Below are 26,447 nucleotides of genomic sequence, written 5' to 3'. Positions count from 1 at the left end.
TCTGGTGTCTAGAGAGTCTGGGATATCCAGGCAGGGCGCCAAGAGGAACGGACCGTTAGGTGGTGATATGATGTATCTAGGGTCCAAAATATATTTCGGATGAATACTTATTGATTTTTATTATTGTTGTTGTTCTTTTTTGTATATATTTAATAATATATTTTTTTGTGTGTAGGATGTTAGAGGCTGCCACAGGTGTTATGTCCAGATAGAATTAATCTAAAGTGGACATGGTGCATGAAGGAAAAAACAAAACAAAAGAAAAAAGGAACCTGTATACGGCGCCAAATCCCTCAGAGGTAGTCAGCTGCTTAATTTAGAATGGTAGAACAGTGGGTAATGGAGTGTCAAAACCAGCCGTCGTCTCATTCACTATTGAAAAATCCCAGATGCTTGTACAACCCAGCAGGGTTACTTTTAGGATTAAATAGTGATGGTGAAATGAAGGTGGTATATTAGAAATACTATATTAAAAGTAGTATATTAAAAATAGTATATTAAAAATGCCTCAGTGGGAATTTTTCATTCAAGGTATTCCCTCTAGAAAAGAGTTTTCTAAAATGCAATATTTAGAAATGGAAATTTTCAAGTAAAAAACTTTAGAGTAAGAAAACTCACTTCACCCAGGAGGGGCAGGGTGGGATAAAACACATAACACCCACTCTGCTTCCTCCTGCGCCTGGGTCGCCTAAACGATCGTCTGGAAATGAACGGCAGTCACAGCTGGAACGTCTGCTCCTGATGAAGGGGATCCTTGGTGACCCCGAAACGCGTTGAGCCTACTTTTACCTTTACCCTACCCTGTGCTAATAAAGAGGAAATTTACCAGACGTTCCAGCTGTGACTGCCGATCGTCTGGAAATGAACGGCAGTCACAGCTGGAACGTCTGGTAAATTTCCTCTTTATTAGCACAGGGTAGGGTAAAGGTAAAAGTAGGCTCAACGCGTTTCGGGGTCACCAAGGATCCCCTTCATCAGGAGCAGACGTTCCAGCTGTGACTGCCGTTCATTTCCAGACGATCGTTTAGGCGACCCAGGCGCAGGAGGAAGCAGAGTGGGTGTTATGTGTTTTATCCCACCCTGCCCCTCCTGGGTGAAGTGAGTTTTCTTACTCTAAAGTTTTTTACTTGAAAATTTCCATTTCTAAATATTGCATTTTAGAAAACTCTTTTCTAGAGGGAATACCTTGAATGAAAAATTCCCACTGAGGCATTTTTAATATACTATTTTTAATATACTACTTTTAATATAGTATTTCTAATATACCACCTTCATTTCACCATCACTATTTAATCCTAAAAGTAACCCTGCTGGGTTGTACAAGCATCTGGCACTAATCCCTCCTTCCATTCCTCCCCCAGTCCCACTACCTTGCCCCCGGTCTCTATCTGCACTATCTTCCCCTTCTATAGTGTAATTACCCTCCCCCCCAGTCCCTAGTTTAAACACTCCTCCAACCTTCTAGCCATCTTCTTCCCCAACACAGCTGCCCCTTCCCCATTGAGGTGCAGCCCGTCCCGACGATAGAGCCTGCAACCGACAGAGAAGTCGGCTCAGTTCTCCAGGAACCCAAACCCCTCCATCCTACACCAGTTCTTGAGCCACTTGTTAATTTCCCTAATCTCCAGCTGCCTTTCTAGTGTGGCCCGTGGTACAGGTAGTATTTTGGAAAATACTACCTTTGAGGTCCTTGCCCTAAGCTTTTGACCTAAATCCCTGAAATCATTTTTAAGGACTCTCCACCTACCCCTAACTTTGTCATTGGTTCCGATATGGACCGATATGGACCATGACCGCTGGATCTTCTCCAGCCCTTCCCAGTAATCTGTCAACCCGATCCGCGAACTCTAGCGCCAGGAAGACAGCACACTGTTCGGCGATCACGGTCTTTGTAACAGATTTCCCTATCTGTCCCCCTAATAATTGAGTCCCCCACTACCAGCACCTGTCTGGCCTGCCCTGCTCTCCTGGTATCCTGCTTACCGGAGCTGACATTCCCCTGACTGGCAGAGGAAGTGTCCGGCTGCGGCAGTGCCGTCCCTGGACTGATATGCCCCTCATCTGCCAAACGTGCAAACTTGTTGGGGTGTGTCAGATCAGGGCTAGCCTCCCTGGCACTCTTCCCTCTACCCCGCTTTCTAACTGTTACCCAGCTAGCTACCTCACTTTCCTCAGCCTCCTCTCTGTCACCCTCCCCCTCATCTACCCCAAAGAGTGCTTGCTCGGTGAGAAGCAAACTCTTTTGCAAATTGTCAATGCCTCTCAGTGTTGCAACTTGCCCGTTTAGAGACTCGATTAGTGATTCCAAACGGGTAATTTGCTCACATCTTGAACAAAGAAATACACCCTGGAACGGCTGTTCCAGGACTGCATACATCATGCAAGATGTGCACTGGACTGCGTTGTCAATTGTGCAACTCATACTAAATGGGGATTACACCACAAAAGCAAAAAATACAATACAATGTAGTAATAAGAAACAGGTTAATTGCAGTCCCCCACTGAAGTCCCTGAATCTAAAGTCACTTAATCTTAAGTTACACACTTACGCAACCACACTTAATCAACCACGCGTCGCGGTCAAACTCGCGTTATATATCTCCTTATATAAATATAAATGCAGCTCACTACACCAGCCTGGTTTGTTTCCCTCTGGATTCAAAAAGTAAAAATGTAGTTTACAAAATGATACGAACATGAAGTAGACATATGGGAAATGTAAAGTAATAACTATTATATTAAGTATCACTATCTGTTTTAAAAGTGAGAGAAATAGAAGTTTGGAACGTTGCGAGTTTTTTAAAAATTTTTGTTAAATATTTTTTTTATAAATAAAAATGAAATACTGTATTTTTCGCCCTATAAGACTCCCCAACCCATAAGACGCACCTAGGTTTTTGAGGAGGAAAATAATAAGAAAAAAAATTTAACCAAAAGGTGTGCTTTTGGTGGATTTTGAACTAATGGTGGTCTATGGATGACACTATTATGGGGGATCTGTGGATGACGCACTGTTATGGGGGCATCTGGGGATGGCATGACACTGCTATGGAGGCATCTGGGGATGGCATGACACTGCTATGGGGGCATCTGGGGATGGTATGACACTGCAATGGGGGGGTTCTGTGGATGATACATAGCATCTTATGCTATGTGTGATCCACAGATCCCCACCATAAGTGTCCCTGTGTAGTGAATGACCCCCAATACAGGGGGTAGGAGTCTGCATCTTGTTTTGTAATGGCAGCGGGGCCCGGTGCAGTCACTGTAGTAATCATATAGGCAATGTTAAACTGTAGAATTCCTCTCCAATCCAGGCTGTAGTACTTACTACTAACTCCCGTAGCAGGCAGGAGGCAGGGCGGCGGCAGCATAACTCACTATGTCACGTGACGTAGTGAGTTCTGCTGCCGCCTCCTGCCTGCTACGGAAGATTGTAGTAAGTACTGCAGGCTGGATTCGAGAGGAATTCAGTTTAACATTGCCTATATGATTACTACAGTGAATGGGCCCGGTGTAATAGAATATAGCGACTGCACCGAGCCCCGCTGCCATTACAAAACAAGATGTCTGCCCCCAGCAACTCCTCCCCGTTCACTGTAGTAATCATATAGGCAATGTGAAACTGTAGAATTCCTCTCCAATCCAGGCTGTAGTGCTTACTACTAACTTCCGTAGCAGGCAGGAGGTCGGGCGGCGGCAGCGTAACTAACTACATCACGCACCTGCGCCGCCTGCTTCATTCATAACATTGCCTATATCAGGGGTGGCCAACCTGAGGCTCTCCAGCTGTTGCAAAACTACAACTCCCATCATGCCTGAACAGTCTACAGCTATCAGCCTACAGCAGGGCATGGTGGGAGTTGTAGTTTCACAACAGCTGGAGAGCCGCAGGTTGGCCATGCCTGGCCTATATGATTACTACAGTGAACGGGGCCCGGTGTAATAGAATACAGTGACTGCATTGGGCCCCGCTGCCATTACAAAACAAGATGTCGTCCCCCAGCCCCTCCTCCCTCCCTGCTGATACACACGCCGGCCGTGCTGGGGGGGGGGGGTGTATCTTATACGGCGAAAAAATACGGTATTTTGATTCAAATTTACCACTGTCATAAAGTATAATATGTGACGAGAAAACAATCTCAGAATGGCTTGGATAAGTAAGAGTTTTAAAGTCATCACCGCATAAAGTGACACATTACAGTTTGCCCCATACATTGGTGGCTAATAGTTAATAAATAAAAAGAGAAAAAATAAAAAAGAAATACTAAAAGTTTAAATCGCCCGCTTTCCCAATTTTACATATAAAATATATAAACAATAAAAAATAAACATATTACATATCTCCACGCCCAAAAAAGTGTGAACTATTAAAATATTTAAAAATATCTCCTGTTCAGTGAACGTCGTAACAGAAAAAAAAAAAATATAAAAAATTAGGATCAGACTGTTCTATTATGGTCCAGACGTTCCATAAAATGCGGAATGCACACTGCTTTTTTGGCGTTTTATTTTTTTGTCACGTGGTATTGAGTATCGCAATCCTTTTTTATGGTATTGAAATAGTCAACATTTTGGTATCGTGACAACCCTAGGTAAGACCTGTTGTTGTTTTGTTTTTTTTTGTTTTTTTTTATTATTATTATACCGTAATTATATGTTTTTTAAATTTGGCGACTAAAAATTTAAATTTGTCTCCTAAATTTTTCAGGTTAGGAGCCAATGGCTCCTTGATATTTTTTTTTTGTCTGGATTTGCAAAAATCAGTCTGGTCCTTAAGGTGAAAAATTGCCCAGTCCTTAAGGGGTTAAAAGGGTCTGATTTATTTATTATTGTCCACCAGTGTGAATTTGGTGGAGTGAACAGAAGTCCAGTATAGCCTACTGCCTGCCCTACAGCACCATGTTCTGAGGAGGCTGATGGGGAGCCTGTGATCGTTGTCACAATACCAACATTTTGATTCCGTTTCAATACCAAGAAAAAGTATTGCAATACTTGATACCATGCAAAAAAATTAAAACCTATGAAAAAAAAAAATCAACATTTTCTTTGCATCGCCATTTATTTTTGGTCTACAGAGCTGTTTGAGAGCTTGTTTTTTGTGGGACAAATTGTAGTTTTTATTGCTACCATTTTTGGGGTACATACAACTTTTGATCAACTTTTTGGGGGGGACAAAGTGACAAAAAAAAATTGTATTGCATGTTTGTATTTTTTTCCTACGGCGTTCATCACACAGGAACATTTTTAAAATATTATAATAGTTGTAATTTTTGGACATGGCCGTGTCTGATAATTTTTTTTCTTTTTTTTTTATAAAATTGGGAACGGGGGGTGATTTAAAAACTTTAATATTTTTGATCGGAAGTCTGAGAGAGCCGCATCCCTCTGTCTTGCGTCACAGATGCCACTATCACTGTTAAATACGCCATCTGAGCGGTTAATTGACCGGTTTTGGAGTGATAGCCGATCCCAGTCATTGCGCCTGGGTGTCGGCTGTATTATACAGCCAGCATCTGCTGCATATGGAGCGGGCTCATCGCAACAGCCTGCTCCATACAATTCCCTGCGCATAATGCCGTGCATGTACGGCATCGTGCGTTAAAGGGTTAATGTGAGGCACATTGTGGAGTTCATTTTTTAACCTCCATGTGCTTCATATTAATAGTGACACTATCATTAACCTCATGTTACCCATTATATGAGGAGATGATGGGGTCACTTGCTATTAATGTGATGCACATGGAGGTACATTTCATGCTCTGATGCTCTCCCCTAGCAGTCCCAATGGAGAGCCCGGTACTTGTCCAGAAAATGCCTTTGCCCTGTGCGATTCAGTGCAGGGCAAAGGAGAACATCGGAGCTCATATTAGGGGGGCTGTGGGTATGTCCGGGTTCAACTCTGAACCCGGACAACCCCTATATGTAATAAGACCATATGCCTCACATTAATACAGGCATATAACATAAAGCACATACTTACAAAACTGAAACCTCCTGCAGCAAGATCTTCCTAGATGCTGAGAAGTAAAAGGACCTCTGATGATGTCAACACCTTGTGACCATTAACCAGTGGATTTTACTGGTCACATGGTGATGACATCATCAAAGGTCTTTTAACTTATCAACCTCCAGCACCACGAGGATGCGGTGAGTTTCTCTCTCCCCTGCCCTCCTTTTCTCCCCTCTCTCTTTCCCTGACACTCCCCCATCTGGTGTTTCAGCTTTTTCATTGGTGGCAGTGGCCAGACACACGCACTGGGGAGAGAGGGACGCTCTCCCTCCTTCTCCACTGTGCGGGCATTTATGAGAACACAGCACATTCTGCGCTTTGAGCACACCATCTTTTCTGATGGGGACTGATTCTAAGTGATATCGCAGTTTACAATAGAAAAACCGCCAATCCCGGTATCGTATCGAACTAGGTATCAGAGTATCAAAAAAGTATCATTGCAACCCTAATCTATAGTAGTTCAGGTCCACTGACTCATAATGAGTTTGAGAGAGCTGAAAAGGCTGGGATTTTATCACAAATCAGGGGAGTTTTATGAACCTACACACACACAACGTAGACTCGCATTCTCTTAGGGTCCATTCAGATGTCCGTTGAATGGGTTCTGGATCCATTCCACAATTATATGGAACGGGTACGGACTCATTCATTTTTAATGGGGACGGAAAAGATGTGGACAGCACACCCGAACTTCCTGTCCATGGCTCCGGAAAAAAATAGAGCGTGTCCTATTCTTGTCCGCAGCTGCTGGCAAGAATAGGAATTTATCTATTAAGTGCCGGCGATGTGCAGCGTCAGTGTTTTGCATACCGCAAAACACTACGGACGTCTGAATGGACCCTTACTCACACAGTCTACACTGTGTAATTTCAAAGTTTTATTTGTTTTGTATTTGCAGGTCTATATTGTGTTTTCTTTTCTAGTAGTAGGAACTATAAATCAAGGAAATGATCCTGCTGGAGCTGCTGTGTCATCACTGTCTACTCCTCTCAGTTCTTTAGTTCCTGGTGAACTGAACTTTGTAAGGAATGTGAACTAGATGAGAAGATCAGTTCATTTTGAACTACCACATGAACTCCATCACTACTGTGAGCTGAGCATAGGGAGATTTGTGACAAGCGCTCATGCACTATGGACAGTGTTGATGCAAACTGTTAATAGGACAATTTTAGAGAGAGCGGCTGCAGGAAGACTATCACCATGTGCATCACTGTTCAGTACACTGACATTTATAGTTAATCCGTTCTGTTATGGATACAGTCAGTGTGCCTCAGTATTAAAAGCAGATGTAATATATCACTATGTGCATCACCGTGCAGGGCACCAATATTGAGTTAATCTGTTATTTTAGTGATACAGTTAATGTGCCTCAGTATTAAAGGCAGGTGTCATATATCACCATCTGCATCGCTGCTGCTGACACCCTCCCTACTGTGTCATGGGGCCACTACTGTCGCTGTTACTGCTGTGTATGAAGCAGGCTAACTGCAGCAGCCCGCTCCATACATTCCCTCAGCCACCATGACATACAGGTATACCTGATTTATAGCGAATCGTGACAAATTCATTTATAACAATTCAAATTTCTTGGCAATCTTCAACGAATCAGCCAAATTGAATTTTTCTAAACTTCGCTCATCTCTAGTATTGACCCATAGAATAACAATAACACTCTGGTTATGCCGCTTCATGAACATTGTAAATTTAAAGTGAAAGAAAATTACAGAATAGCTTTTTTTACAATTACAACTCCCCAAAAAGTAATTAAAGTTAATAGATGTTATATGTACCCCAAAATTAGGTCACTAAAATGTAATTTGTCCTGCCAAAAACAAGATCTGATAAGGCTACATCAGCAGAAAAATAGGTTATTACCAAAAAGAAATTGATAATCATCCTTAGATTAAAAATAGATATTTTTTTTGTCAAAATCGCCCAGCCTTACTTTTATTTCATAATCATTGTTACAATCACAATTTACCCTAAGCTGTAATATGAAAAGTTCTGATGTACATTTGCTTACTCTGTAACCTCGATGCAATATCAATTTCTTGTATTATATTAAAAACTTTGGTTATGCAACCAGAAATAGTGAGAGAACAGCTACGGTTTATAAATATTTATTAGCTAATGATTAAACTTGACTTTCACTTTAATGCATGCACCTTGATATTTTTACATAAGATGAATTGAACTAGTGTTTTCCAAGGCTAGATTAAAAATTAATTTGAAAATGCTCTTAAATGGGTTGTCTCTCTTCAGCAAATAGCATTTATCATGTTGACAAAGTTAATACACGGCACTTACTAATGTATTGATTGTCCATATTGCTTTCTTTGCTGGCTTGATTCATTTTCCACTTGTGTTATACACTGCCTGTTTCAGACTCCGTTATGTGCTGCAGGTTGTAATCTCAGCCTGGGATCACCTGCAGAATGTAAAGCATGTGATCCCGGAAGTGGCGACCGTATCTTGGATAACCCCTTTAAATTTGTCTATGTGATAAATGCGATGTGCTGAAGTGAGACAACCCCTTTAATATTTCTTGTGCTTGTCTTTTGCCATACAGGTTATATGTAAACATCCGTTTTTTTATTTGCATGTTGATATAAAAAAATAAAAAATTAAACTGCACTGCAGTTTTCACTTTGGCCACTAAGCCTACTAGGCTGATGAAATGACTTTTCAGCAGCCCACTCATTGTCACAGGCAGGTTTACAATGAATGCTATCACCCATGTATAGGTAACACAGCATCATGAGATTTAGAAAAGATAGTCATAACTCACCTCCTCCCCCTCCTTGCACAAATCACAGAGCAGTCTTCCATAGAACTCAGTGAATCCTCTCCAGACTACAATGGTTTTTTTTGTTTTGTTTTTTGTGTTTTTTTTTGTGGTACACTTAGATTCTGTAAACCAAATCTGTGAACTCTTTTAACAAAGCTTCAGTTCAGGCAGATTTGAAATTAAGTTTTTATTAGAATCTGTTTTTAAAGGGGTTGTTCAGGCTTTACTAAATGAAGTCCTACATACTCTTCATTATTTCCGATCTGCTGTTTGGGTGTAACTCTGTTGCTGGAAGTCTGATCCAGACCTGCACAGCTCCGTCAGCCTTGCAGTGGACAGCGGTCATCACTGCAGTGCTACTGCCATTGAGAGTCGTATAGTGTGTAGGCGTGGTTTGTCAATCATTGACAATTAGGTTACCCGGAGTATAGGCTATCACTATCTCTTAGTAATGCCTGAACAACCCTTTTAATTAGTAAAAAAATATATATATTTGTGATGTGGGTTCATAACCATCTAAACTTATTTGTGTGGTTTTTTTTATGTAATATTGATATAAATGTTGTTTGTCATGAAGAATTCATTGCATTATATTTTTTTTATTTTGCAAGCAGCAACAGTATTGCACATAAGGCAGAAGAATCAGAGGTAAGTCTTTGGACATAACAGTATATGAAAACAACTGTATAGCATCACCAATCGATTTTAATATGAAATATGTTGTCTGACAGAAGTACAAAATTAAAGATCTGCAGAAAAGTGTTTTTCCATTCTTTCCCCCCCCCCCCAGTACTAAAACATAAATAAAACGCTTCCACATCATTCCAGCACTGTTGCTCCCATCTCAAAAGTTTTGGGTCGCATCCTGTAAGCAATGAGTCCCCATGACCTTGCTGCCATTCACTGACCTCATCAGTGACACGCTGTTCTTGCACATGTGACAGGAGCTGAAAAGGCAAATGGGGAGGGAGAAAAGGAAGAGTTCACATCACCATTATTTTTCCGTTCTTCTGATCTGGATTGGGCCTAAAGAATACTTTCTGTTGGTGGGTCCAAGGAAACTGGATCACTTGATCACCAGATCCAGTAGAACAAACACTGACCTAATACGGCACTTGCTGATGAGTGGGTTAGTCCATTTAATCCAAATAATAAGGTTATCATGTTACTTACCCCAAAAATTAGGGATCGACCGATTATCAGTTTTACCGATATTATCGGCCGATATTCAGGATTTTGAACGTTATCGGTATCGGCATCTATTTTGCCGATATACCGATAATGTATGGGGAACAAGGATCGCGCTGCTGACAGTGCTCTCCGTGTTCCCTCAGCAGCACAGGGGAGAAGGAAGCAGTGTCTTCCTCCCCCCTGTGCTGCTGCTGCCACCAATGAGAGTAGGGAGGACTAGAGAAGGGGAGGGGCTGTGACCACTGCGCCACCAATGAAGATACCTCTCTCATTAATTCATATACAGGAGGCGGGAGCTGGCTGCAGAATCACATAGCCGGCTCCCGACCTCTATGACAAGTAGCTGTGATCTGCGGTAGTTAACCCCTCAGTGCCGCGGATCGCAGCTAACGGTCATGGAGGTCGGGAGCCGGCTATGTCATTCTGCAGCCAGCTCCTGCCTCCTGTATATGAATGAATGAGAGTTATCTTCATTAGTGGCGCAGTGCGCCCCCCCCCCCCCCCCCCCAAGCCCCAGTATTAAAACTGGTGCGCCCCCACCACCACCCAAGCCCAGTATTAAAACATTGGTGGCGCAGTGCGCCCCCTCTGATTTATTTTATTTTTTTAGAAAGTGATTTTATGGTATAAAAGTAATAAAACTATATATTTTTTTTATTACAAAAATAAAATTTTCAATAAAATTTTGTATGGTCATAATATCAACTATTATAATAAAGTTATATACATGTTATATATCCTACATGGTAAACTCAATAAAAAAACACTGCAGAGATGGGTTCCATGATGAGGTTGGATCAAGCGCTGGTAATGACCACCTTTAGGTCCTCAGCGACTCCTACTCATATTTCTCATTGGAGACTTAAAGAGGACTTCAGTAATATATTATACCCTTTAGCCCATGTAATGGCATATTCCTTTGGAGTTTAATTACATTTAGTCAACTGACTATTAAAGAGGATCTTTCACCGATTATTACACACCGATTATTACACACAACTAAGTATACAGATATGTAGAGCGGCGCCCGGGGATCTCACTGCACTTACTATTATCCCCGGGCGCTGCTCCTTTCTCCTGCTATCCCCTCCGGAATCTCCGCCCACTAAGTTATAGTAGGCGGAGATTTCAGTCCCTAAGTTATGGTAGGCGGAGTCTGCCCTTGTTCTGCTCTAGCGCTGGCCAATCACAGCGCAGAGCTCACAGCCTAGGAGGTTATTTTCTCCCAGGCTGTGAGCTCTGCAATGCGATTGGCCAGCACTACAGAAGAACAAGGGCAGACTCCGCCTACCATAACTTAGTGAACGGAGATACCGGAGGGCATAACGGGAGAACGGAGCGGCGCCCAGGGATAATAGTAAGTGCAGTGAGAACCCCGGGCGCCGCTCTACATGTCTGTATACTTAGTTCATAGTGTAATAATCGGTGAAAGGTCCTCTTTAAACGCCTTTATTTTACGTGTGCTTTCTTCAGTTAAAACTTAACTTTTATTTCCCTTACGCCCATGACAGCACCCTTGAGAGACCGCCTCCATCCAGGACAGGAAACAGGAACTTTCGTGGAGAGCTCATAAGGAGGAGCATGGCCCCAATACCACCAGTTCCTGTTTCCTGTCCTAGACAGAGGACGGTTCGTGGAGAGCAAAAAGATTTAGGCTGCAGGGCCCCTGAGAGTCGGTTTGGAGAGGGGTTACCTCTCCCGGCGTAAGTCTCCTCTAGGATTATGCCGCGCTGCCGCTACTCTGCAGTCCCGGCCGCACTGGGAAGTGCGTCTGGCACGCCGGTTCCTCCTGGCAGTGTTCAGGCGGGCCGGGGCCTCCCTCTCCGATAATCGGCATCGCTGGGGGACAAAATCTCGCAAGACAAGCGAGATCCGGGTCTCGGCTGCGGGACTTCCGGTATTTGGAACGCACGCAACGTGCGTTCCGGAAGTAGGAAGTAGATTTCCTATCAATGGCCGCAGATAGCTCCAGCAGGACCCGACCGAGGGAATCTCACCCACAGGAGGCGCGCGGTCAGCAGCAGCCCAGCCAGCCTCATAGGAAGCCAGATTTGGTTTCCTGGAAATCACTCTACCCCACAGTACCATGGAGGAGGAGAGTGCCCAACGCGCCGATCAGCAGGAGGGTCATGAGAGCAGACCGGTACTCCTGGTGGGGTAAGGGGGATCATTCCCCATCATTTTTTTCCTTTAGTTATGCTAAATCTCCTTTCCCTTTGTCTTGCTTTTTAGACTATAAAAGAGGGGCCTAGAAAGGCGGTCTCAAAAACCAGAGGGAAAGAATGTGCCGTCTGTAAAAAGAAACTTGCACCCTCTTAGTCAAAATTGCCATGTCAATGTTGCATTGAGAAAGTAGTGGAGGAAGAGTCCCCATCCCTTCTGCAGAATATTAGGGATATGGTGAAGACAGAGGTTTCTGATTCTTTGAAAAATTTCAAAAAGAGCCTCCCTTCTGTAGCCTCGGGATCAGACATGACTAATAAGACATCTGGCTCAGATCCATTAGAAAGTGAACCAGGGGAAATCCTAGATAGCCCAGACTCGTCCCTGGATGAAGAATCCACTGGCAGACCACTTTTTTTTCCTGGATGATACGGAAGCTTTACTAAAAGCAATCCGTGCTACCATGAAGGTAGATTAATCCAGAGACCCGTGGTCCGTTCAGGATATCCTGTTTGGCGACCTAGGGCAGAAAAAAAATCCAGAGTTTTTCCCGTATAAAATTTTTTGATACAAAAGGAATGGAAAAAACTTGATAAAAATTATTTATTTTTTTGTCCATAAAAATGTGAAGAGGAAGTATCCTTTTAACGAGGCGGACTCATTTAATTGGGACAGGCCTCCTAAGTTGGATGCACCTGTTGCAAAGATTTTTAAAAAAAAGAAAGAAATCTGCTCTACTGTTTGAAGGCTTGGGTACTTTTAAAGACCCTATGGATAAGCGAGCGGAAGTTTACCTCAAAAAAGTTTGGGAGACCTCAGCTCAAGCTTTTAATCCGAGTATTGCCGCCACATCCACTGCTAGATCTTTAAAGTTATGGCTACAGGATTTGGAATCTCACATTCAGAATAAAACCCTGAGAGATAAATTATTAGCCGTTTTTTCCCACTATTCTTAAAGCGGTAGATTTTATTTCTGACGCCTCAGCGGATGCATTGAAATTAAACGCTAGGTCAGCTGCAATCTCTAATTCAGCCAGACGAGCTATTTGACTTAAAGGGTGGTCAGCAGACACTGAATCAAAAAATAAGCTTTGCGCAAACAGCGTTTTTTTCGCAAAAACAAGAAGGTTTTTTATAAGAGACAGAGAAAAGACTTTAAGTCAATAAGAATAGGAAAGGCAAGGGCTTCCTGCTCGGTTACCAATCGTCCTCAGCCTCTGAACCCTCTTACTTGCAATGACTGTTTCTCTCCCGTGGGCAGCAGACTTACTCACTTTCTTCACGCTTGGGAAAAAATCTCCTCAAGCCCCTGGATTTTAAACATCATAAGGGAAGGTTTTTGCCTAGAGTTTGTCTCTCACCCACCGGACAGATTCAAAATCACAAATTTCCTAGGAAATTCGGAAAATAATCTAGCTTTACAACAGGAGATTGCATCTTTACTTAAAAAAATAAAAAAAAATAAAAAATTCTAATTTCAGTGCCACAGTCGGAGAAAGGAAGGGGTTTCTACTCTTTCCTTTTTTCTGGTTCACAAACCGGATGGAACATTCAGAACTATCATAAATTTAAAAGATCTAAATCAGTCTCTCTCTTACAAAAAATTCAGAATGGAGTCGATCCAGTCGGTTTTAAAACATCTTTTTGGGGGCTGTTTTATGGCTACAATAGACATAAGAGATGCATACTATCACATCCCTATTCATGTAGACTATCAAAAATTTCTCAGAGTCGCTGTTTCAATAGGAGGTCACATTCATCACCTACAATATACGGCCCTTCCTTTCGGGATTTCTCAGGCTCCCAGACTATTCACGAAAGTCATGGCAGAGGTCATGGCTCATATAAGAGAGAGACATTCTAGTAATTCCTTACCTAGACTATCTCTTGGTAGTAGCGGAGTCAGAAATCCTTCTCGAGTTACACCTCAAAGAAGTAGCAGATCCTAGAAGATCTCGGCTGGCAAATAAATTGGGAAAAATCACATTTAATACCTTCCCAAATACGTGTCTTTCTTGGAAAGATTCTGGACTCGCAAAATCTACTCTGTATCCTCCCCCAAGCAATGGCGGTCTTGGGCAGAATGACTTCCACTATACCAGCAGTCAGTTGGAGCCAACTTCACTGCAGACCCCTTCAGAGGCAAATCCTGAAGGAATGGCAAGGTACCCTCCGCCCATTAGATATGCCCCTCACACTCACCCCCCAGGTGATTCACTCTTTTTGCTGGTGGCTGAATACGGTAAACCCTGTCCCAGGGGCTCCCTTGGAACCAACAGAATTGTTACCCTTACCACCGACGCAAGTCCTTTCGGTTGGGGGGGGCCAGTTGCCAAGGGTACCTAAGGCAAGGCGTTTGGAAAAGAGAGAAGAGTTTAGACTCTCAAAACATGAGGGAGCTGTGAGCGGGTTTTCTCGCCTTAAAAGAGTTTCTTCCTCTTTCAGGGAAAGGCTATAAAAGTTTTTTCGGACAGTGCCACAATTGTCTCCTGTTTGAACAGACAAGGAGGAACCAAATCAGAAAATCTTATGCAGTTGGCAGCAGACATTTTTTCCCTTAGAATTCCTTGTGTTCCGTCCCTTATGGCAGTACATCTAAGGGGTATGGAAAACAAGGTGGCAGATTTCCTAAGCAGAAACACGCTAGACCAGGGGGAATGGTGTCTAAACCAAATGGTCTTCAATCAAATAATTCAGCTTTGGGTCGCCCACATCTGGACTTATTTGCTACCAGGGAAAACAAAGTGTCGTCTTTTCTTTTCCCTCAGCGCGAGAGATTCTCCAACGGGGATAGATGCCTTCTCCCTCCATTGGCCGAACCAGCTCCTCTACGCCTTTCCTCCCTTGAGACTTCTTCCAAGATTCCTCCATAAGTTAAGACAAGAATGAACGAGCGTGATCCTGATTGATCCATTCTGGCCCCGAAGAACCTGGTTCACCTGGTTGAGGAAGCTATCCCTGACAGACCCTTGGATTCTCCCGGAGAGGCAAGCTCTTCTGTCTCAAGGACCTGTTAACCATCCGAGCGTGAGGCAGCTACTCTTAACAGCATAGCTCTTGAGGGGGAAATCCTAGAAAGGAAGCCTCTCCAAGAAAGTAGTTTCCACTTCCTTCCATGTGTCAAAATCCGAGCAATGGAAAGGAGAAGAAGCTCCATTGCTTGGATGTAAAAAGATGCTTATCTCATTACCTGGAGGTTACTAGTCAGTGAAGGAAAACCTCAAAGCTGTTCATTCAATTTATTAGGAAGAATAATGTTCTCGCAGCCTCTACTAAATTTCTTTCCAGATGGATTGTGAGCGCCATTACTTTGGCCTATTCTTCAGCTGGAAAGACTCCCTACTAAGGGTTTTGGTGCTCATTCCACTAGTTCAGTTTCCACCTCTTGGGCAGAAAGGGCTGACGCTAACTTAGGACAGATTTGTAGAGCAGCCACATGGCAGTCACCCTGTAACTTCCTTCGTCACTACAGATTAGACCTAAGCTCCAGAGAACAACTAGCGTTCGGTAGGAAAGTCCTCCAGGCAGTAGTTCCCCCCCCTAAAAGGATTTCTATTCTAGTAGTCTCTCAAGGGTGCTGTCATAGGCGTAAGGGAAATTTAAGATTACACTCACCGGTAATCACTTTTCCATAAGCCCATGACAGCACCCGGGTTTATTCCCACCCTATATGGAGATAATATTAGATTCCGAAAAAAAATATATATATATATTTTATATATATTTATATATATATATATATATATATATATGTATAAAATAAAATAAAAAAAATTGTATAAAATATATATAAAATGTGTAAGAGTGTGTTCTAGGACAAGTTCTTGCAGTTAACTGGTGGTTTGGGGCCATGCTCCTCCTTATGAGCTCTCCATGAAAGTACCTGTTTCCTGTCCTGGATGGAGGCGGTCTCTCAAGGGTGCTGTCATGGGCTTATGGAAAAGTGATTACCGGTGAGTGTAATCTTAAATTTCTTTAATTTTAAGTGAATACATAAAAAGAAAAATGTGAAACGATTCAAACTTCTCAGTATTTGACGCAGTTATACACATGCACCAGTATGTATATATAGAATGCTAGATCACTGCTCCTGTCTCTGCAGCGATATAGAACTTAGGCATAAATAGAGCTAGCTGGGTGCACTCTCTCTGGCATGTATGCCCGATCCCCTGAAGACGCCGATTTGCCGGCGAAACATCTCGGGAGACATGGTGTTTGTGTGTCAATCTTAGGTTCCGCTTAGGGACGCAGTGCACCATTAAGATATTTAAAAGATACAATCTGCAACATAGTAGGCAATATTTGACCATAGGGAGTGTGCAGAAAGAAAGGAGAAAGCACATGTAAAATAAAGGCGTTTAATAGTCCGTTGATTAAAGAGGACCTATCACCACTCCTGACATGCCCGTTTTAATAGCTACATGCATTCCCCATGTAATAACAATTCTGTGGCATCTATTTTTATGGCTCTATGTTGTGCCTTTACATTATTATTTCTCCTAGAAGTTAGGAATGAATTGCTTGCAGTCTCCAGTAAGGGTACAAAGGGGTGGTAACAAGTTGGGGGGGGGGGGGGGGTCCCTGCACAGTCTGAAAATGGCAGCACTGATTGGATAAAGTGAGTCTGTGCAGACACACACCCCTAACTGGTTATCACCCCTCTGTACCCTTACTACAGACTGCTTGCAATTCATTCATAACTTCTAGAAAGAATAATAAAGGGATGGCACAACGTAGAGCCATAAGAATAGATGCTCCAGAATGGTTATTACATGGAGAATGCATAAAGCTATTAAAACAGGCATTTCAGGAGTGGTGACAGGTCCTCTTTAAAGGCGTTATCTGAGTTACGTAAAAAAAATAAAGCACTGTAAATCTGATGGTCATCTCCCTAGTTCTGTTCTGGCGCTTTGTTGCAGTTGCATAGCTGTGGGTGCTTGTACAATAACAAGTACAGTGACATTGCTGATACACACAGGATCTTCCCCCTTCCTGTTCTTATGCTGGCTGTGAAGACTCTTCTTCACAGCCAGCATAAGAATATAGATGAGAGAACTTTACCAGTCTTTGTCAGCTCTGTGGATGAGGAGGGAGGGAGGATCCTGTGCACAGCATCTGTGTCTCCAGTGCCTGGAGAAGAGGAAACCCTGCAGCTGCTCAACACCCGAGGCAGAGCCTGCAACCCTGAGCCTGTGCTGCTTATGGTAGAAGGGTTGAATGGTTCTAAAGAATCCAGTGGGAGGGGAGACACTGGGCAGACAGCTAAAACAGCAGATTGGGCAGTACAGGGGGCGTGACTTATCACTGTAACCAGCACAAACACAAACCTGCTCCCTCGGGCTTGTGCATAGAACAACATCAGAGCAGGGAAAGAAGCTGACATCACAGGTCATGTGATGCTCAGCTAATTAGAACAGGGCCACTATAGATGAAGTAAGTGAAAACCCCTTACATTTGGTTAGTTAGAAACACAAAAAGAACAAAAATAAAAACTTGGACAAACCCTTTAATGAATTCCTGCTTCAAAAGTTGTTGTGTAAGGGGTGAACTATGCATAAATTGAAGTCCTATATTGATGCCAACGTTGACTAAATGGACTCGGAGGCTATGCTGTGGAAAGCTCATAAGGAAGGTCTGAAAGGCCACTTAATTGCACTTAGCTCCGGAATCCAGAACGATTTCAAAATGAGAATCCCTAAATTGATCTGTAGACTGTGGCTTCTTAAATCCACCATGACTTCTAATGTCGTCTTCAGCAATAAGTTGATGTTGGAGCACAAGTTAAAGATACTCCACCTTATAGGCTGAAAAAAAAACTCTTGTTGTACATTATTACTAATTTTGTAGTATTGATTTCTAAACATCATGCATACTCTTTTTGGGAAAACAACTGAGGGATCAATCAGAGCAGACGATCCCAAATCTCCTTAAATGTGAGGACGGCAATGTTATTTATGATCCTAATACGATCTCTGAATTCTTCCATAACTGTTATTTTTATTTGAGCTTAGTTTTTAGATTTGAGTTGCTATGTGCACCTGCGCCAAATTTACGTAAATGACGCGCAGTAATAATAATTTGATGCAACTGCAATGTGGCTGTGGCTATTTGAGTAAAAGTTTGCCTGGATGATGCCTGACGTTGATTTGTGACTTTTTCCAACTTTTTTAAAAAAAAAATCGCACTTCATAAATGTGTCACAAAAGTGATCTACTCGGAAATTCTGACCCAAGTTTTCAGGTGGCACAGTGCTTAAAAATTTGCAATGTTTTCGCACATTTGATGCTAAACCAAAAATCTGTCGCGCATGGCTTGATAAATTCTACCTCATAGTGCATAAATCAGAGGAACCTGTATTGTTTCTAAGTTTAGATGCTTAAGTCTTTCAACTGAAAAGAGGGGGGGGGGGGGTCTTGCCAACTGGCAGGATGGCCACATAGTTGCAGAGCTCCAGAACCTCAGTAGCAACTAAGCAAGCAATCCTCAACTAAACCCACACTTACCTGACTCTGCCTGTCAGATTTACTGTCCAGATGATGGCAAGAAGCAAATGGTCCATGAAAAAACAGGGCAAATTGGACTTTTGTCTTCGCCTGGGACAAAGATAAAGATGGGGCCGAGTCCAGCCTTTGTCCCGTCCATCTTCTCCAGAGCAGTCCTCTGGTGAGAGACAACAAAACCCTTTAACAGGGAGATCCTCTCCACAAACCACCTCTGCTTACAGCACTATACAAAGCAACAGACACACTGGTGGATTGCAGATCACTCTCCGTATGCCTGATCGCCTGATACTTCCCCGCTGACTAGCCCAGCGAAGCAAAGCCCTAAGTTATAGGATCCTGCAGATGCTCAGTCTAGAAACAGGGAGTCTGCACATAGTTTGCTACCTTGGGCTGCAATGTCTTCCTTATATGGTTTTCAGACATCTGATGCACCCGCTTTAGGAAACCACCTCAACGAGATGTTGCTGTCTTTTGGGTCCTCCATGTCGAACAACTTTGCAACCCTTATGAAACCCATTCAGGCCTTAGTGACTCAATTGGAAGGTAGAATCTCCCATGTGGAGGATAACATTAGTAAGTTTGCTAATTCCCATAATCAATTGATTGACGCATACAGTGTCATGGCGGAAGTGTTAGATTTATTAAAAGCCAAGGTAGTAGACCTCAGGATCTACAGTCATGGCCAAAAGTTTTGAGAATGACACAAATATTAGTTTTCATAAAGTTTTCTGCTAAACTGCTTTTAGATCTTTGTTTCAGTTATTTCTGTGATGTAGTGAAATATAATTACACGCACTTCATACGTTTCAAAGGCTTTTATCGACAATTACATGACATTTATGCAAAGAGTCAGTATTTGCAGTGTTGGCCCTTCTTTTTCAGGACCTCTGCAATTCGACTGGGCATGCTCTCAATCAACTTCAGGGCCAATTCCTGACTGATAGCAACCCATTCTTTCATAATCACTTCTTGGAGTTTGTCAGAATTAGTGGGTTTTTGTTTTTCCACCCGCCTCTTGAGGATTGACAACAAGTTCTCAATGGGATTAAGATCTGGGGAGTTTCCAGGCCATGGACCCAAAATGTCAACGTTTTGGTCCCCGAGCCACTTAGTTATCACTTTTGCCTTATGGCACGGTGCTCCATCGTGCTGGAAAATGCATTGTTCTTCACCAAACTGTTGTTGGATTGTTGGAAGAAGTTGCTGTTGGAGGGTGTTTTGGTACCATTCTTTATTCATGGCTGTGTTTTTGGGCAAAATTGTGAGTGAGCCCACTCCCTTGGATGAGAAGCAACCCCACACATGAATGGTCTCAGGATGCTTTACTGTTGGCATGACACAGGACTGATGGTAGTGCTCACCTTTTCTTCTCCGGACAAGCCTTTTTCCAGATGCCCCAAACAATCGGAAAGAGGCTTCATCGGAGAATATGACTTTGCCCCAGTCCTCAGCAGTCCATTCACTATACTTTCTGCAGAAGATCAATCTGTCCCTGATGTTTTTTTTGGAGACAAGTGGCTTCTTTGCTGCCCTTCTTGACACCAGGCGATCTTCCAAAAGTCTTCGCCTCACTGTGCGTGCAGATGCGCTCACACCTGCCTGCTGCCATTCCTGAGCAAGCTCTGCACTCGTGGCACTCCGATCCCGCAGCTGAATCCTCTTTAGGAGACTATCATGGCGCTTGCTGGACTTTCTTGGACGCCCTGAAGCCTTCTTAACAAGAATTGAACCTCTTTCCTTGAAGTTCTTGATGATCCTATAAATTGTTGATTGAGGTGCAATCTTAGTAGCCACAATATCCTTGCCTGTGAAGCCATTTTTATGCAACGCAATGATGGCTGCACGCGTTTCTTTGCAGGTCACCATGTTTAACAATGGAAGAACAATGATTTCAAGCATCACCCTCCTTTTAACATGTCAAGTCTGCCATTTTAACCCAATCAGCCTGACATAATGATCTCCAGCCTTGTGCTCGTCAACATTCTCACCTGAGTTAACAAGACGATTACTGAAATGATCTCAGCAGGTCCTTTAATGACAGCAATGAAATACAGTGGAAAGGTTTTTTTGGGATTAAGTTAATTTTCATGGCAAAGGAGGACTATGCAATTCATCTGATCACTCTTCATAACATTCTGGAGTATATGCAAATTGCTATTATAAAAACTTAAGCAGCAACTTTTCCAATTTCCAATATTTATGTAATTCTCAAAACTTTTGGCCACGACTGTACATTCTTATATCCAGGACTTGATGAAATTACAGTTGCCCTCAAGCTCTATAGGAGACTTTTATTGATAGTGGCGTGCCCTCAACACCTTCAGGAGTTGGCACCTAAGGATGTTTTGGTGCGCATCCACTTCCTCCATGTAAAGGAGTCCTTCATGGCTACCTCCAGAAAAGCAGGAGATCTACCGGCTCCATATGAAGGCGTAAAACTGTATGCTGACTTGTCAGCAGCAAACTTATAGCAATGCAGGCTCCTTACCCCAATTACAACAGCTCTACAAGATGATGCTATCGCGTATAGAAAGGGTTTTATGAAAAAGATCTTGAATCACCGCAATGGCTCTTCGCACTCTATATTATCCGTGGAGGACGGGAAGAAATTGCTGCAGTCCTGAAACATTGCACTCTTGACCACATCAGATCATCTAAGGCCGCCTCCATCGAGGATAGACTGTGAATAAGCATCTGGTTACCTCTAAACGTAAAAGGGAGCGTTGAGGTTCCTTACCTAACTAGCTAAATGGTGCTCTTGTTGTTTTGCCTAGGGGCTTGTTTAATTAACATTTTTATATCTGCAGTGATATTGACATACAGTGAGGAATAGAAGTATTTGAGCACCCTGCGATTTCTCCCACTTAGAAATCATGGAGTGGTCTGAAATTCACATTGTAGGTGCATTCCCACTCAGACAGAATAAGAGAAAAAAAAATATATAACATTGTATGATTTTTAAAGAATTTATTTGTCTTGCACTGCTGAACATAAGTATTTGAACACCTGAGAAACAGCAAGAATTCTGGCTCTCAAAGAACTGTTACTGTGCCTTTTAAAAAGTCCACCTCTACTCCACTCATTAATCTAACTTCGCACCTGTCTGAGCTCTTTAAAGACTGTCCACCCTACTGTCAGTCAGACACCAACTACTACCATGGGCAAGACCAAAGAGCTGTCAAAAGACACCAGAGACAATATTGTGGACCTCCACAAGGCTGGAAAGGGCTACGGGGCAATTGCCAAGCAACTATTGGAGCAACTGTTAAAAAATAGAAGAGGCTAAAGACTACTGTCAGTCTCCCTCGGACTGGGGCTCCATGCAAGATCTCACCTCGTGAGGTATCACTGATGATGAGAAAGGTGTGGAATCAGCCCAGAACTACAAGGGATGAGCTGGTTAATGACATGAAGAGAGCTGGAACCACAGTTTCAAAGGTCACTGTCAGTAGAACACTACGCCGTCATGGTTTCAAATCATACATTGGACGGAAGGTTCTCTTGCTCAAGTCATCACATCTCCAGGCCTGTCTGGAGTTTGCCAATGACCATCTGGATGATCCAGAGGAGGTATGGGAGAAAGTCATGTGGTTAGATGAGACCAAAGTAGAACTTTTTGGTCTAAACTTCACTAGTCGTGTTTGGAGGAAAAGAAGGATGAGTTGCATCCCAAGAACCCCATCCCTACTGTGAAGCATGTGTGTGGTAACATCATGCTTTGGGGATGCTTTTCTGCAAAGGGGACAGGGTGACTGCACTGTATTTAGGGAGAGGTTGAATGTGGTAATTTATTGTGAGATTTGGAGCAACAACCTCCTTCCCTCAGAGCATTGAAGATGGGTCGTGGCTGGGTCTTCCAACATGACAATGACCTGAAGCACACAGCAGGATAACCAAGGAGTGGCTCCGTAAGAAGCATATCAAGGTTTTGGAGTGGCCTAGTCAGTCTCCAGACCTAAATCCAATAGAACATCTTTGAAGGGAGCTGAAACTGTGTTGCTCAGCGACAGCCACGAAATCTGACAGATCTAGAGATCTGTGTAAAGGAGTGGGCCAAAATCCCTGTTGCAGTGTGTGCAAACCTGGTCAAGAACTACAGGAAACGTTTGACCTCTGTAATTGCAAAAAAAAAAAGGCTTCTGTACCAAATATTTTCTCAGGTGTTCAAATACTTATGTTCAGCAGTGCAAGACAAATTCTTTAAAAATGTGATTTCCAGAATTTTTTATTTTATTTTTATTCTGTCTCTGCGTGGGAATGCACCTACAATGTGAATTTCAGACCACTCCATGATTTATAAGTGGAAGAACTTGCAAAATCGCAGGGTGTTCAAATACTTATGTTCCTCACTCTATTTGCTATTATGCATAAGTCTGCCAGTTAACTGACCATGTTTTTTTTTTTTTTTTTTTTTCAATATTGATATAATTCATCCTTCTGGCACCTATTCTTTCCATATCTTATTACAAGTTCTCAAGGAGTAAATTTCTTACCATTCTCCCTCATGGCTCCTACATTTGCGGCCTTAAACGTTAAAGGGTTTAATAGTCCATATAAACGCCCTTATGTGTCATGAGGTGAAGAATATTACATTTTCTGTGTGCAGGAGACCCACCTCCTTGGCTCTGATGTACATAGAATCAGACACTCACTCTTTCCCTATATTGTACATTTTCATTATTCTAAGGAAAGGAGGAGTCATGTTGCCTTCGCCCCATTGGCTTCTTCTCTAGACCCGAAGGGCAGGTTTATCAATCAAGTCAGCTGATTTAATAATACTATTTATATAATAGTGGTCATGTATGCCCTGAATAGATGTCCCATTTCCTTTTTACGTTTCCTTTTTAAGAAAGTTAATGCCATCAAGCAAGGTTTGGTTATATGGGGTGGGATTTTAATACTATCCTCGACCCTTTGTTAGACTTCACCTCTTCTATGAGCCGGGGCTTCTCTTCTCTAGAACCACTATTGCTCCAGGAAGACATGTATGACATATATTGAATGCATCATTACACAGATGGTCTACTCCTTCTATTTTCCAGTCCATAATTCCTATTCTCGGATTGATTGATTGATTTTTTTCTCATTAGTAAACCTGTATTAGACATTGTTTTTGACTAGAGGACATTACTTAATCTGATCATGCAGCTATTACTCTTGTGCTGTCTGATTCCCATTCCAGTTCTCTTAACCCTCTATGGCGTAATAACACTTATCTCCTGAAACACAGTAAATACAGAGAAGAGATTCATAAAGCCTTGGTTTTACTACTAATGTAGGTTCCGTTACTAACCATTTTTCACTCTGGACTACCCACAGGGCCTTTATTAAGGCCTTCCCTTCCTCTCTGCATTCTGACTCTATCCGTTATTCCGTATCAAGCTTATAGAATGTCTACTCTGCAAATACGAGAAGAACCTGAAGAGAGTTACAGTAGCTCACAAAAGTGAGTACACGCCTCACATTTTTGTAAATATTTTATTAAATCTTTTCATGGGACAACACTGAAAATATGACACTTTTATATAAAGTAAAGTAGTCAGTGTACAGCTTGTATAACAGTGTAAATTTGGTGTTCCCTCACAATAAGGCTTATTGCACTTGACCGTATGGCTTTTTCAGAGTTATGGGGTCCATTTTTCATGGAACCCTTCTGTTTTTTGTTTCCGTTCCGTTTTTCCATATACAGTAATTACATAGAAAAAATTGGGCTGGGCATAAAATTTTCAATAGATGGTTCCGCAAAAATGGAACGGATACGGAAGACATACAGATGCATTTCCGTATGTGTTCCTTTTTTTGCAAACCCATTGACTTGAATGGAGCCACGGAACGTAATTTGCGGGCAATAATAGGACATGTTCTATCTTTCAACGGAAATATGGAAACGGAATGCATACCGAGTACATTCCTTTTTTTTTTTTTTGCGGAACCATTGAAATGAATGGTTCCGTATATGGAATGTAAAAAACGGCCCGTAAACGGAAGTAAAAAAAAACTTTGTGTGCATGAGGCCTAACTCAACACAAAGCCATTAATGTCTAAACCACTGGCAACAAAAGTGAATATACCCCTAGGTGGAAATTGCCAAATTGTGCCCAAAGTGTCAATATTTTGTGTGGCCACTAGGGATGAGCGAATCGACTTCGGATGAAACATCCGAAGTCGATTCACATAAAACTTAGTTCTAATACTGTACGGAGCAGGAGCAAAATGGGAATTATGGGAACCATACTTTCCTCGATAAGAGCCTTGTTCTCCTGTCCCTCTGCGCTAGTCTTTGTGAATGGCACAGTATCAGATACCTTCTCCATCTCCAATGGATCGAGTCAGGGGGACCCGCTCTCCCCACTGATTTTCATACTCTCAATAGAGCCCCTTGCCCAGGCAAACCACTCTGACAAGAGGATTAGTGGCATCCTTATTGGAGACTGCTCCCTTTGCAGTGACTGCTTACCCAGATGTTTTCAACTTCTGCTCATGACCTCCCTTGCAGGGATCTTCCCTTAAAGGGGTTGGCCACTTTGCTACATGTTATGCCTACTTACATATATTCTGTGGCAGCTTCTGTTATCCTGTGGTGTTTTGCATCCCTGTTTTTTTTTTGGGCTGGAGCTTCTGCTCCTGTATACAGTGTCTGTGCCCTGTGTTGGCAGCGCTGGCCCACCTTAGACGTCATTCAAAATAGTTCCTGTTCCAAACCCTTATCTTCACGGCTGTGCACACTCCTATTATCTGCTCTAATGTGCAGACTCGATGTCTGGAGTGCTGTGCCTACGCTGTTGAATTTTTCATGCTGCAGATATCCCCCTACTATGGATCTCGTTCGGCTTCAGACTGCAGCATCCAAGCTGGTATTCAGTGCACCAGTGCGGTTGTACTGTGTAGGCAGCTATTCCCAGCGTCTCCTTTTCCCTAGGCAGTACAACCCCATTGGCCAGCATTCTAAGTAAGAGGATAACGATATATATAATAACTATAAATAGGGGGACATCTGTGGCATGAAAAAATATCAAAAGCACTTCGGACTTGTAGTCTGCGCATTAGAGCAGATAAGGGGAGCATGCACAGCCGTGAAATCGGGGGTTTGGGACAGGAACCATTTTGAATGATGTCTATAAGAGGGACCAAGGCTGCCAACACAGTGCTCAGACACTGTATACAGGAGCAGCACCCCCAGCCAAATAAAGACAAAGATGCAAAACAGAATAACAGTAGCTGCCACCGACTATATGTAAGTAAGCATAACATGTAACAAAGTAGCCAACCTTTTTAAACCTCTCTACTTGGGAACAAGGAACAATTTACTAAATCAACTCATTTCCTCAAGTGGGAAAAGGAATTATGCCTCATGCACATGACAGTATGTATTTTGCGGTCCGCAAAAAACTGATCCGCAAAAAATACAGATGACGTTCGTGTGCATTCCTTATTTTACAGAGCGGAACAGCTGGCCCCTAATAGAACAGTCTTATCCTTGTCCGTAATGCGAACAATAATAGGACATGTTCTATTTTTTTTGCGGAACGGAAATCCGGACATACGGAAACGGAATACACATGGAGTACCTTCCGTTTTTTTTTTTTTTAGTTTTTTTTTGTGGACCCTTTGAAATAAATGATTCCACATACGGTCCACCAAAAAAACGCAATGGACACTGAAAGAAAATACGTTCGTGTGCTTGAGCCATTAGACTGTTTTACACCCTCACAATGGGGCCACTACATTGAGGTTTAGATCTACTAACTTGATATGTACTTCCCACTTTGAGTCCTTGATGAAGACCACA

The 26,447-nt window shown here is 42.6% G+C and overlaps 1 protein-coding gene across 6 annotated transcripts in view; it reads left to right on the top strand.

The window, feature by feature from the left end:
- LOC121001875 overlaps positions 1-26,447 on the top strand; it is a 378,122-nt gene that overhangs the window by 238,929 nt on the left and 112,746 nt on the right. For 4 of the 6 annotated variants that reach the window (XM_040433099.1, XM_040433098.1, XM_040433101.1 and 1 more), the window contains exon 11: positions 9,413-9,449. In XM_040433099.1, coding sequence (XP_040289033.1) covers positions 9,413-9,449 — 37 coding nt within the window. The remainder of the gene's footprint in view (positions 1-9,412; positions 9,450-26,447) is intronic. The other 2 variants (XM_040433102.1, XM_040433100.1) reach the window with 1 other exon arrangement.

Source organism: Bufo bufo, chromosome 5, assembly GCF_905171765.1.
Source record: "Bufo bufo chromosome 5, aBufBuf1.1, whole genome shotgun sequence".
NCBI lineage: Eukaryota > Metazoa > Chordata > Amphibia > Anura > Bufonidae > Bufo > Bufo bufo.
The sequence above is the reverse complement of the archived record's forward strand: the minus strand, read 5'-3'. Positions and strand labels throughout refer to the sequence as shown.